This window comes from Aplidium turbinatum, chromosome 8, assembly GCF_918807975.1.
Source record: "Aplidium turbinatum chromosome 8, kaAplTurb1.1, whole genome shotgun sequence".
Taxonomy (NCBI): Eukaryota; Metazoa; Chordata; class Ascidiacea; order Aplousobranchia; family Polyclinidae; genus Aplidium; species Aplidium turbinatum.
Genome location: NC_137479.1, coordinates 15,629,362 through 15,643,520, shown reverse-complemented (window position 1 = coordinate 15,643,520; position 14,159 = coordinate 15,629,362). Strand labels below are relative to the sequence as shown.

The window sequence follows — 14,159 nt, the reverse complement described above, 5'->3', positions numbered from 1 at the left end:
ACGACATACAAAATAATACTGCTTTGAAACAGAAATTTGCGTTACCATAGGGTTCTGTAAATTGTAAACAAATTGGAGTAGCGCAGCTACCTTTTAAATTTAGACATTTTGCAGAGATTCTAAATGGTTTAAATCAGCAAGTTCGACTCTCGGGGTGTGCGCTAGAGCTACGCACGTTAAAGACTGCTCTCCATTCAACGGCACCTAGTGAATGGAATAATTCCCCAGCAACAACACTTCAACAATAGGAAAACTTCACTCTGCCAATCTAGGTAACCGGCCCTGTGTCAAGAGCCTCTGCAAGCATGCGAAACTACCAGGAATAACCAATCAAGGCTTTGTCAGTCCGAAGATAAAGATTCAAAACCAACCAATCAACCAGAGTTGTAGAGTTAGACCAAATCTTGCAGTCTGAGTGCGATGGGATGACGCAGCGGATGCGTGGGCCTTTCTATATCGCAAACCTGGTTCGACTCCCGGCTTAAGCTGGTTGTTGACAAAACACCGCTCACCTCTACCCAGGGTGTAATAAATTGGGTAGGCGTAATTGTTGAAAAAAATGCGGCCGAAGGAAAGAAACAGGCCACCTTACTCTCGTTATTGCGGAAGGGTTAGTACAATGAGAACCTTATCTTCTCATTTCCCGAAGCTCAGTTACTAAAGCTTCCCCAAAACTCAGAAACTGTTGCAAAGTCACAGAAAACATAAAGGTTATTAACAAGTGTCAAGTTTCACCATGTCCATAGGTGGATGTGAGCAAGGAGGAGGGGGAGTCAACCCCCATTCACCTTGATATACTTTTTAATTGCTTTTTATGGCTTTTTTACATACGTCATCGTCTATTTTTTGTCATTAGCCCCACTTCCTAATGGTTTATTTGTAAATCGAGTTCAAGAAACATGCAGTTGCTCTGATAAGCCGTGCCGCTAAGCCAATACTCAAAGTAGAGACAGTGACAGTTATCGAGCATGGACTTAACAAAATAAAGCAAACTTACAACAGAAAGTCGTAATCTCAACATCACCCTAGCGTTCCTAGCCTAGCCTACATCACTGATGACTAGACTGAAGCGCTTTTTAAAACTTGTCACCATTGGCATTTCAATGAATAACATTTTCTTTTCCCATTTAATAGTTCTGTTTCCGCACACCCCTTTCAACATATCGCTCAACGCGAAACTGATATGTTTTGTCATTTTATGGACTGAAATGAACACTGAGCATTCTCCGCTAAGCGCTCATGCTCTCAGCACGTAAGCTATGCTTACGCAAAACCTTACCACGCTATGGAACACTCGGATCACGAAATTGGGTTCAATTCCACACACGAAGTCTATTTCAAAGAAGCGAAAGCGGAAAAGTCTGCACTGAAAGGGTGCCATCACTTGACAGTGGTAGACTTCCTAGTTGCTCAGGTGTAGCCCAATAGCATTACAAGCGAGAGCTCAAAAATAATCTAATCTAAAGGAATTGCCATCAGAGGTTAAAACAGTCCTTTCAGCTGTCAGATGGTAAAGTACCGGGCCCACTTCAGCTTTCTGGTGGTAAAATAGCCACTTCTGTCACCAAACAGTAAAATAAGAATTTAGTCTAATATAGTGATTTCCCTCACCACGAATATTACCCGAAACACGAATTTCAAAATAAACAGGCTAATATTTGTTAAAACTCAAAAACTGAAATGGCACTGGTAAGAAGATTACTATCCTTATTTCTGCACTAAAAATTAGACCAAAACCGCTTTTCCAATTGCAGCAATCAGCAAATGTTTGACCTAGGCCCAAACACCTTTCCCAAATCAAATTGAAAACTTTCTGACTGTCTGCACTAACTTTGCTGTAAATTCTCTTCTGGTGAGCCTAGAATGACCAGTGAAACATCAATGAAATCGGGAAGTAATACTCTAGCGCCATGCAACAAATAAAAGTTTAAAAAAGCAACCGCTAGATAGAGATAGTAAGTTTTGCTGTTCAAAAAATTTTAAGATTGCGCAAGATTTGTTAAATGATCATGCTTAAACGATATCAATAAAAGTTTGTACACAACCTTTGTATTCATAACTTTGTCGATTTAGAGGGCCCGAAAATAAATTGGTACCGGGTCCGAGAAATCCTTTCAACGGCCCTGGTTGTGCACCAACATAAAACATTTCCTAGATGTTCAAAATAATATCGACTCTGCTACAACCATGATTAAAGAAAGAATACGACGCGACAAACAGCCCTTAGACTTTCATCCCCTCAACTGGTCATGTGTTGGCGATGGCCGATTTTAACCAGACTGTATTCACCAGGCGGTTTTCCCATGCAAGAGGATGTAACAAAATATTGACATTTGATAGTTACCTCAATTGCATACAGTAAATAAATAATTTATATCTTGAAACACTTCAATTTAGCAGGTAGACTATCAGTTCTAAGCAGGTATAGCGATATTTATGGGAAGTTTGGGGCCTTGCGCAGGTTCGTCAAACTTTTCACAATTCTGTTTGCTGTTTGAACATTTGTTGGGCTTCATACATAACTTGATATAACGCTTCTTTATGAAGATGCATTATTTATATTTGAAAATATTCATCTAATTTGGGCTAGGCTTTGTAGCACTTGGTTAAGTTTGAAATCAGCGGTTTTACTTTTTGTTTTGGTAGGTCTTGCTTCGAGTTATCGACGGTGTTCTATACAACTTGTTACAGTAGGGTTCAACTTGGTAATTTTACCAATTGTTGTCAAAATGAAAATGTTTGATGCAGCATTTTAAACTGTGGAGACATTTCTAAAATACTGGTTGACGAAATTTAAAAACGGAAAAATAGCCCTGCTGTGATATTTTTCGGCTTTGCAGCTTCTTTTGATCCGATAATTTTATGAGACAAATATTCTGGTAGTTAATCAAAAAGACGAATCTCCAGGCCATTGTGATCCAATGGTTTATTTTGTACTGAAAGATTCTTTCTTGCATTATGCATACTAGCTCCGTTTATTAGCTCACATCTTTGAAAGAATATGAAAAAATCCGTTCTAGGTTTATCTATTGAGATGTTGTTATAGGTTTACATATTTGATTACAGGTCCAAAAGGTTTTCATTCAGCTAATTCGTGAGGATATCATTGCATTGGTTGGTTGTGTAATATATTTCTTAAACCTGGGTTACTGGACGTTCTAATACAGTATAGGGTAATCCAGTGGTTTCCAATCGGGGTCACGTGGCACTCTGGGGTGCCGCGAGCTATTTCTCATATAAATTTTTTTCTGTCTTCAAATAGCTAGCTAGGATTATTATTGCTGATAAAAAAAATTATGCAGGATTGTTTTTTTTTACATAATTAAGGATAATTTTGTGTCATACGATAATACGGTATGTGATATGATGATTAGTGGTCACAAATTCTTAGTGTGGTACCCTTATATTGTTGTGGCTTCAGGAATCGAGATGTCAATGTCTGCAGCCTACAAGCTGTGCTGATTGTCGATTGTAGTTCAGTGGGTGAATGCTGTGCATAGAAAAGTTTTTGCCTATTTTGTCTGCTAAGAGAAGAGTAATATGTTAATTAAGTTTCACACTGACTTTGAAATAAAAAAAACTTTATTTTATTGTTCAAAATGTCAGTTTAAAGTGGCATTCAACTTCCAAGTAAAATTGAAGTGTTACTATTATTGCGTTGATTTCTGAAGGTGTTATTATTAATTGCCTTTCCCAATAGGGCATTACAAGCGAACTTGCTCACTTTTTTCCACACTGCATTAAAGCTGAAAGCCAAGCTCAGAAGGTAGGAATAGACTAGCATCTTTTTAAGTGCTGGATATGAAACGGTTAAGGTTTACTTCAACAACTTGCTGCATACGAGGTGAAAGATTGTTGATCTGTCACAAATTATTTTTACCTTCTAATCTAAACGGTATCGTAAGCCTAGAAAGGTTGGAAACCACTGACCTAATCTATGATGTAATTTTTTAGATTTTAGTTGAGCTGCCATTCCTTATTGCTATATTTGACATCTATACCGCTTATAAGTTTACAGTATTCAAAACTATTGTTTCAATGACGACAGAGTCATTTTATTTATTTATTTTTTTACCGAAAATTTGAATAGTCTTTGCACTAATTCTAGTTAGCAAAAACAGCCTTTACATTGTAGCAATGAGAAACATCGATTTAATGTAGGCTACTTGAGCGAGGAAAGAGAGGTAGTTTTTGTTTATGATCAAAAAAATTCACTTTTTGTCAGTTTATTTGGGGCACGCGATTAAGTTCACCCCTAAGTTCTCTAAGCTATTGTCAAATTAAATGTAGAAATCATATGTAGTACATTACTATTGCCCCCTCTCATCGGCTCAAACTAGGAGAGAGGAGAGGGAGAGGTTGAAAGAGAAACAACTTTATTTGCCAATAAGATTCTACTGTATAATAGCCTACTGTACATGGTACACAACAATCTTACATCACAACAGCATACATTTCACAAACATAAACGCTTAAATACGTTCAGTGTTGAAAAATTCAGTCTGACTAGCCAAGAGCAGCGAAAGACGATTTGGTCATCGGCTCAGAAAAGACTCAAAATTAAACAGAAAGATTAAGGCACACGTGATAAATCTGTTCAAAATAAAACGGGAAACTGGCTTCATGTTTCCTGCGCCACATAACTTACTACAGTATGTACATAATTTTTTAACATAAGACAGAAGTGCAATTGCTCTTACAAAATAAGGAGACAGAGAAAGGTGATGCAGAACCATGCAGTAGCACACGCAAATAGACAAACAGAAGTCGTTTATCAGTCTGTGAATTAGAAGGTGTTACATTACATCGGTAGACCTACAAGGGGAAGTGTTTCTTTGTCAAATTACTCCAGCTTGTACTTTGTAGTAACTCATCGATATGCCATCGTGCAAAATGAACCGAATATTTTGTTTGTTCTTCGGTAGAGACTCTTTCGCTCGCAATTCCAGCATGGTGTGCTAGTTCAAAAATCAGGTAGTCTTGTGGCTTTTATCACAGATGCTATGTCCCTGTAGAAGTCCTAGTAAACTGCATTGTTGCTACAAGGGTGCGACAATGAACGCTACATCTTGCGTTCATTGTCGCACCCTTGACCAACTGACCTATCACGCAAAATGGGTTATTTGTGTTATAGAAAGCCCTGTTTTATGATTCCTAAAAATCATCCGGTGCTAAATTAAATCATAAAGCAAAAGCAACTGTAGGCTAATACTTTGAAATTGTTCAGATATTGAATAAATAGTATTGATAGGCCTCGGCTACTGTACAAATGGGTCTTAGTGTAGTAGCTGTAGCAGGTTATTTAATCCTACTCTGCTGTTTTGTTGGATACGTATCGGCATCTATTTTTTTACTTAAGTTTCCAGAAATTCTGCATAAGAAGAAAAAACGTCATTTCTTTTGTGCTCACATTAGTCATCGAGGAGGTGAGAACCCAGCTAGCTAATTCTGTCCTTTTATATTGATTCAACAACTGCACACGTAAAATCAATATAAAGATGGTTTGTTAAGTGGGTATGCTTAGGTCTGTTGTTGACCATATGAAGACAATTTGTAGCCTACTGTTATTAAAAGTAAAACTCAAATGAGCAAAGTAAACCTACGAAACCCTCTTCTCTGGCAACGTCTCATTGATATATTTCATAAATATGAATACAGTTCAGATTGTTTCTTGTCACTTCAGATATAGTTCTGACAAGCAGGCAAAGAAAACTAACAAAACTATTGCGAGCAGAATATTACACCGATCGATAAATGAATTAAGTCCTCTCAACATTTTGTAGGCTAGTATTTGTAAATGCAATTATTGTTGGAGTTACTATTATATAGCATAATATAAGCCTAATCAGCAAGCTATAGCCTAATTTTAAAAACGTACAAATTTGAGTTTGGCTGTTAGCCAAAAAGATGTAAAGATTTGTCTATTTCTGCTTATTTAAGTTTCTATATTTTCTGTAAGTTGAAATAAATGTTGATCAAAAACTTAAATATTATAACATCTCAGGAGCAGCAGAGCGGTTGGAAAATACTTTAGACGCTTGCCGCCAGTAAGTAAACTTTGTTGGTACGATATCGTAGTAATACTGTACGATGAAAACTGATGTAGCCTAGGCTATATTTCAAAGTAGGCCATAGTTCAGAGATGGCGAACCACTGACCCGCGGGTCACGAAGTGACCCATCACAGATTTTCAGTGACCCACTTGTCTTTTTCTTTACAACTTGGAAATGGAAATGATAGACTTTCAAGAAAGTGCAGTTTGGAAAACAAAATTTGTAGACTTAAATCATCTCCTACAAAAAATTGAAATGAAAACGGATATGGATGGTTGTGACTTTCCTGCTGTTGAAAACCATGCTGAAAATATAATTCTTACAGAGTGGAACTCCCTGCCAAATTCGTTTGAAACTATGAAAAGATTTGCGGTAGCTCTGTTAACGTTGTTTGGTTATTCATATTCGTGCGAATCTTTATTTTCGCACAAGAATTTTATACAATCAAGCACACGGAATCGTCTCAGCTCAGATATGAGTGCTGCATGTGTGAAGCTAAAAACTACGGATTACCAACCAAGGATAATAAGACTTGCAGAGATGATGCAGCAGCAAGTTTCGCATTAACGTGTAGTTTCGCATTAACATGTAATTAAATGTATGACCCACTTTTGCTTTTTCAAGGATTAAGGTCTCTTTTGTGACCCATGCACTAAAAAGGTTTGCCATCCCTGCCATAGTTAGAGTTTAACTTTTTCACGCTCAGCTTTTTTTTGCAGTTTGATAAAAAAAAGCTCAGGCGGTTTTTTGGGCTTCTTTGGGCTCTATTTCAGATACTAATGCCTAGAACTTGAAAATTTTCACAATTCTAAACTTTTGTTCCCAATAATGATCTTGAAACTTTCGATCTTGGAAAACGCATTTTAAAAGGGGTCGATAATTTTTTTGATGTTTTGTTACAAAATAAAGATTTGTGTCAGTTATAAACGAGCATCATTTCAAACTGATGCTGGGTGTTTCGCAACCGCAATTCCTTGATGATGCTGGGCGCAGCAGAGTTAAAAGCTGCTAAAGTTAATTTCATAACTTACTGAAATTCTAAATATGATGTTGGATAATAATAATCAATGTTTTTACGAATATTCTTCAGTAATTTGTCATCTGAAAATCTTTTTATGGTAACAATTTGTCATTGCAGTGCAATTGAAGCTGGAACTCAAATGCTTGAACTTGATGTGCAAATTTCAAAGGACAAAAAAGTAGTCGTCAGTCATGATGAAAATCTGAAGAGATGCACGGGACGAGACGGAAATATAAATGAATATAATTATGAGGTAAGCTACCTACGTTTGTTTCCATTAGCTTTGTTTCGTGTTTTACAAATCTGAAAAGCAGGCCTAGTTCATTTTGTTTAGGCTATTGTTTTTGGTGTCACAGTTTAAAACCAGTTTGCGACTTTCAGATCAAACGCTGGCATATTTCATACAAAGTAGATGGCAGGTGCAGTAGACTATATCTAAAAAGATTTTCGGGGGATGAAAAAGGTTCCCATTATACTACTAAGCCTTCGACACTATAATGAGCGTAGTGTGCTGGCTTGTTCCTTTCTCTCGGCCACCCTTCTTCAGCAACTGCGCCTACCCAATTTATTAGGCTAGCCTACACCCTGGGTGGAGGTGAGCGGTATTTATCAACACCAGCTTAATCCGAGTGTCCAACCAGGTTTGTATTATTGGAAACTAAACGTCTTATCCGCTGACCACAACTTCTTTATTAAATTAAATATCGTAAGCAATCATGCCATAACTGCACAAACACCAAATCACTAAACCTTTTGTATCATTTTCTTAGGAATTGCCACCTATGAAAAACGAATTGAAAGTGACATTTGATAAATTCACAATATGTCAAAATAAAGGCAACAGGCAAAAAATCCCAACATTGGAAGAAATTTTTAAAGCGTTTCCTACCATGCCAATCAATCTAGACGTGAACGGAGGAGGAAAACAACTCATGATGGAGGTGAACAAACAAAAAGTAACTTAGGCCTACATCATGAGTAAGCACAACTTTAAGCTCAATGTGAAGTGTCTTGAGTGTCTTCTCTAAACGGTTTTGCAGAAGGCTACGCTACAGATGCTAGTGTAGTAGCTATGCTTAACAGCGAAAAATATATCCCTCAATGCAAACAGCGCGTATATACCGTATCCCAGGCGCGAATCTAGGAGTTTTTTTTGGGGGGGCCAGAAAATTTGAAAATAAATTAAAAAGTAAGAAAAAGAAAAAACAGATATGGACAACCAGTGGCGTAGCCAAGAATTTGGGGGGTTTGACGGCCGGCGGGCGAAGCCCGATGGCGTGTTCGCCAAAGGCGACACCCAGGGGCGGGGGTCTGGGGGGCCTCCCCCAGAAAATTTTGAAAAATTACTTTGAATTTGGTGCATTCTGAGAGCATTTTCAACAAAAATATGGGTATAAATATTCCTGTGAAATTGTTTGTTTGTTTGTTTGTTTATCTTTATCCTGCATTGCGGGAAAGCGGACTTGAGCGCTATGCATCGGTGTACGCCTTCCGACATACACCTGACCCACGCTGCAGCCGACGGCAATGTCAGTTTCCGGTTGTCTACTCTACTTATGACTTAAATTTGGTACTACCCATTACTCGAAATCGATCACTAGGTAGAGGCAATTATCGTTAAGTTTCTTGCCCAGAGAAACAACAGCAAGTGCGGGTGGCTGGAGTCGAACATGCAGGCTCTCGACTGCGAGCCCAACGCGCTAACCACTCGGCCACGGCTCGACCATGATGCTGTCCGGTGGCATAGCAAAAGGATAAGATCATGTTTTCTTCGGCATTTTTTCGGTAATAAAGCCAAGTCTCTATGTTTTCTTGTTGCTAATTCCTGGCTGAGATGTTTGAATGTTTGGTATTGGCAAAACTCGCTCTTTTAATGCAGTTTCGCTTAAAATTAGGCAAACTTTGTTTTAGAGACATGGAGACTGAAAGCATCATTCTCAATATCGTGACGTCACACGCGTGCCAAAGGGGGGTTGTAAGTCCGCTGTGGGACTAATATCAGCTGTTTAGAATATCAGCTGCATATCAAACCATTCAACAATTTCTCACAAAATTTTTTGGGGGGGGGGCCCGGGCCCCCCCATAGATCCGCGCCTGCCGTACCCTATGCCTTGAAATTCGTGACGGTCTACTGCTTTATGTAGAATAATAATAATAATCAATTAATAATGCTTTTATTTGCGCCCATTGCGATAACATACAGTACACTGCGATCACAGATGCGATACAACAGACGACAGGAAGCAGCGAGGTGACATGTAGTCTTCGAGTCAGCTGCTCCCCTTATTTTGGCTTGCCTTTAAGTGTCTTTCGCCGAGACACAGCCGCGTGCTCTGGAGCGGTGTCGAACCCACGTCCTTTCGAACGTCGCGCAGACGTTCTCCCCACTCGGCTACGCAGCCGACTAGTCTTGTTATAGTGAAGTTCTACTATTTAGCATCGCAAGAGAGTGAATAAGAAAAGCAAGAAAATAATAGTTATTAATCTGAACAGTTCTAAACACCTTGCCAAATAAGTACCGTAGACTAGCTGTAGAATATGCCTGTGTAGGATACCACACAGTTACAATACTTTTTCCCCTGTTCATTGTATTGATCGCTCAGTTCCATGAAAACTTCAATTATAGCCTCTGCTTGCAATGAGCATTTTTTGTTAAATTAAATGTGATGTTGTTAGGTTCTTTACTTGATCAAGAAATACAACCGGGAGAAGATCACGATATGGGGAAGTTTTCGACACGAAAATTCACAAGCATTGTATGAAATGGTATTTAATAACTTAACAAATCATTGTAATTAAACTTATAGCTGCTTTTGTTGAATTTGTAGGCCACTACAATTGCCGTAGACTTCTTTGACAAATGAATAACCTACGTTAATTTTTATCATTTTCTTTCCGTTTTTTAATACACGCAACGCAAAAAAATTAGGTGATTTGCTTCTTTTGTGACAACATGCAATTACAAGTAACAACGATAAGCTTCACTGCAGACAAAAGCAACGAGAGACTACAGCAATAAAGTCAGCTGCAACCCTATGGATGAGTTCGATTGCATAAATGAAACAGCAAATCTTCGTACCCACTTCATCACATGCCATTAAACTTAGGTCTACTGAAGTTGAGTTGAATAGCAACTTTCAAGCAAGTATAATTGCTTCGGGAGACCAGTTTGCTTACATAAACATGTTTATATCAAAAAAGGTTTTGGTTTTGCTGAATTTATGATGCATTTCATGAGTGACTAGGCTATGTTGAAAAAAAGTTACGTTTTTATGAAACGTAAGCTAGTGAACCTTTTGTTTTCACCATCACAGAACCCGGAAATTTCACTTTCTTTTTCGCTTCGTCGCATTATCTTGCTTTACATATGGTACTACACTGGTTTGCTTCCGTTCATCTCCTTCAAAGAATCTTACTTGGAGATAGTCCTACCGGATATTGCTTCATCGTAAGTTCTTTGTAGGCTTAAATAGCATTTATGTAACTACAGTTCATTTCATTGAAAAGTCAGTTTAACACTCATGATGACAAATGCATTTCCAGGACTGGCATTCAAATTTTACAAATTATGCAAAATAAAAGAACTTCTTCTTCTTCTTACACTCATGCATTGTCAAGTTGAATGCTAGTCCTGGAAATTGGTTGGTTTGGTTTTTGAATCTTTATTCTCGGACCGACGAAGCCTCTGATAGATTATTCCTGGTAGTTTCGCATACTTGTAAACTGTAAAGGCTTTTAACGCAGGGCTGGTTATCGAAATCAGCAAAAAGGTGAAGTTTCCGATTGTTGAAGTGTTGTTGCCGGGGAATTATTCCATCCACTAGATGTCACTAAACAGAGCAATTCTGAAATGTATTGCTCAAACGCATACCCCAAGAACCGAACTAGCGTCGCTTGATCTTGAGTTGAGTGCACAACCACTGAAGTAACGGGGCGCACGATGCACATCAATTGAATCGGTTGGTTTTAAATCTTTATCCTCGGACTGACAAAGCCTTATAGGTTATTCCCAGGAGTTTCGTATACTTGTAAAGGCTTTTGACGCAGGGCCGGCTACTGAGATTGACAGAGTGAAGATTTTCGATTGTTGAAGTGTTGTTGCCGGGAAATTATTCCATCCATTAGGCAGTGTTGTACGCGTCAACGAAATAAATTGACGGCGTCAGAGCAAATTGGCAATTGCCTAAACACTTCACGGCGTAAAGTACTGCGTCAGCTCTTAAAGAAATTGACGGCGTCAGCGCGAACTTCTAGCGCTATTTTAGCCAGGGTCTCATAAAATAGAAGTATTCCAACCAAGTTTAGGCTAACAATAGCTATGAATAAAGAACAGGTAGCCTATTATGTTTTGAGACTGTATTGCAATTAGCTGCTTAGCCTATTAGTTATTTCCTTGTAGACAAGCATTTCAAAACGTTTGTCTGACAATCGGCTGCGTTTGGGACGTAAAATGTCCTTTCCAAGTGAAAACATGCGTTCCACAGCAGCGCTGGATGTTATTGGTGTGTTGTATTTCAAAAACAAGCCTTGAAAACGTTTACTCGGAAAGATATCACTGTTCCAAGCGTGCTGTGATGGTTTAGCCAGGGCCGGATTTAGCAGTAGGCAGAGTAGGCAGTTGCCTAAGGCGGCAAATTATTGGGGGCGGTAAAATATACGAATATATTACATTGATAATACTGTACGTGAATATAATAATTCACAACAGATATATAGGAGTTAATAAATATGTTATCATATCACACACATTTATAAACAGTGCGGCAAGTCATGTATGGCAAGTCATCGCCCCTAGAGTACTTCACGCTTGTTTCAACAACATGTGCTGCTTAGCTCTTCTTTTATTTATCTGTTTCGCTTAGTATGGAGGACTAGGCTTTGTCTGTGCAATTTTTATTAACCTTTGTTCGGTTTGTTTCACTGTTAGTAAATTTAAAGGAGCCTAGAAAAAAATGTTTTTAGTCAATGTTAGGTTGATGGAAAAGTTGTAGGCTATTTTGTGTAGGCTACTTGCCTTGATGCTTAAAGTGTGTAAACAATGAATGATCTCATATTTTTGAGGATTAATTCATCTTTACTTGTTTCTACAGACTTTGAAGAAATTATTGATTTGTTTGCAAGAGAAAAAACCCGCCGGAAGCGATTTTAAACAATTAGTTCATTATACAATGACATTCATTAATGTATTCAAATAAACAGTGCAAATAACTTTTTTGTAAGGAATTGAAAATATAAATCGTAGCGCACCATCGAAAAATCTTTTTTGGGGGGCGGCACTTTTCGTATCTGCCTAGGGCAGCGCTTAGGCTAAATCCGGCCCTGGGTTTAGCATATTATATAAATCTTCGAGATCCACTGCAACAAAATCGCTCTTTTCAGGGCCATAGAGCTCTTGAAATAAAGTATCTTCTTCAACCTCCGCGATGACATTCATTGATTTTTCGCTTTTTTTCTCTGATCCCTCGTTCTCGATAGACTACTGCTCACGATATGAGTGATCACCATTTGGAAAACTTCTTCCACTTGTATTCCAGGTAGCCATTCCAACCAACGCGAAAGCCGGTAATTCGGTTGAGTCGCGCTGGCCAGAATAGCCTACATTATGAAACGATTGAAAACAAAAAATGACGCATAGCGCGTGACGCTTAAAATCGGCAAAATAGTTGACGGCATTATCACTTCCGTCAACTAGAAGATAAACTGACGGCGCTAGCCTCAGCGTCAACAAAAAGTTGACGCCGTCAACGTACAACACTGCCATTAGGTGACACTGAATGGAGAGCAGTCCGTAGAATACATTGCTCAAGCGGGCATCCCGAGAGTTGAACCAGCGCCGCTTGATCTTAAAGCTTCTTCGTTCACGAAGTCAGGCGCTAACCAACTGAGCTGTCGGGGCGGACTAGTTTTTTTTCTTTGTTGATTGGACAACACACTTTGGTGCATCCACGGAATGAATACAGATTAGTAGTTTGTAACAGCATAGTGTTTGTTAGAACAAATGTAGCCCACAAAGTCTATTTTAACTTATTGGCTCACAAGTCTTTAATTGCTCATGACATTCCTCCTGTGTATCCGGGTAAAGCGTGCACTATTTCTTCTTTGTTCAATAAAAATTGCCTTTGTGTTTCATTTACAGCATAGACTTCAAAATGCCGAAGACGTTAGAGATTGCAATGAGGATACTCGGTTTCTTCATTAAAAGCAGTTCGGTGTTTAAGCATTTGAGCCAAAGGGGTATTCCGGTGAGTTTCTTGTTGATTTACGCAATTGGCAATCTAAATCTGAGAAAAAGTGGTGCATTTAGGTAAAATCACCATTTCTAAATAAGGCTATGTTATTGTTTAGACTTACTTGTGGGTTGCAAATGAAGAACAACATTTCGAAACAGCTTTCAAACTCGGCGCTGAAGGAGTGATGACCGACTGCCCGACAAAGCTCACACAATGGTTGAACGAGCATCCCCAGTACAAGGTGTAGCTTTATATTCAATGACGAATGATCATCAGCAAGTTTTGTGTAGAACCATTTCTCATATTATTGTTTTAAGCGTTTGAAAAGCAAAATTACAGCGAGAAAAATATTGCCACATTGATACACGTTTGCATTGCGGACCAGGTTTAAAATGAGGTGTCGCAATTCCCTGGTGTGCTGTTTAGAAACTAAAAGGGCGTCAAAGGTTTGCACTAACATGTTTGCTTGGGAAAACATTTAAAGATTTTACAAATCTCTGAATGTAGAGTTGCTAACTTTTGAAAATGTTTTTATTCTATGGAGACTAGGGTGGGTCGAAATTTGGACTTTTTCTCCAATTTCATTGCTACAAACTTTTTTTTTGCGAATAGTCATAAAACGACATTCCTGAAAATTTGAGCTTGATCGGACATCGTCTTCATTTCTAAAAATCGCGATTTATAAAGGTACCTGAAGCGATTTTTTCGAGGCTTGAAAATGCATTGTTTTTAATAGGAAGTTGTTTTCACGAGATTTGAAAACGTCATAACTTACTTAATTCTTAATGTGGAAAGATGATTTATGCGTCAACGGATTCAATATAATTAGGAGAATCCAATTCATTGTGTACTGAT

The 14,159-nt window shown here is 38.4% G+C and overlaps 1 protein-coding gene across 1 annotated transcript; it reads left to right on the top strand.

Annotated features, from left to right (window-relative positions):
* Positions 1-1,285: 1,285 nt before the first annotated feature.
* LOC145776095 (lysophospholipase D GDPD1-like) lies at positions 1,286-13,551 on the top strand. The gene is made up of 10 exons (XM_082587501.1): positions 1,286-1,414; positions 3,701-3,766; positions 5,252-5,426; positions 6,005-6,047; positions 7,192-7,327; positions 7,845-8,015; positions 9,751-9,840; positions 10,389-10,522; positions 13,211-13,316; positions 13,420-13,551. Exons 1-10 carry the CDS (start codon positions 1,286-1,288, stop codon positions 13,549-13,551), a joined length of 1,182 nt encoding a protein of 393 aa, XP_082443627.1.
* The last annotated feature ends 608 nt before the right edge of the window (positions 13,552-14,159 follow it).

Coding starts and splice junctions, on each gene's coding strand:
- LOC145776095 (XM_082587501.1), top strand. CDS start 1,286: ATGGAACACTCGGATCACGAAATTGGGTTCAATTCCACACACGAAGTC. Junction 7,328..7,844: donor TAAATGAATATAATTATGAG/GTAAGCTACCTA, acceptor TCATTTTCTTAG/GAATTGCCACCTATGAAAAA. Junction 9,841..10,388: donor CACAAGCATTGTATGAAATG/GTATTTAATAAC, acceptor TCACCATCACAG/AACCCGGAAATTTCACTTTC.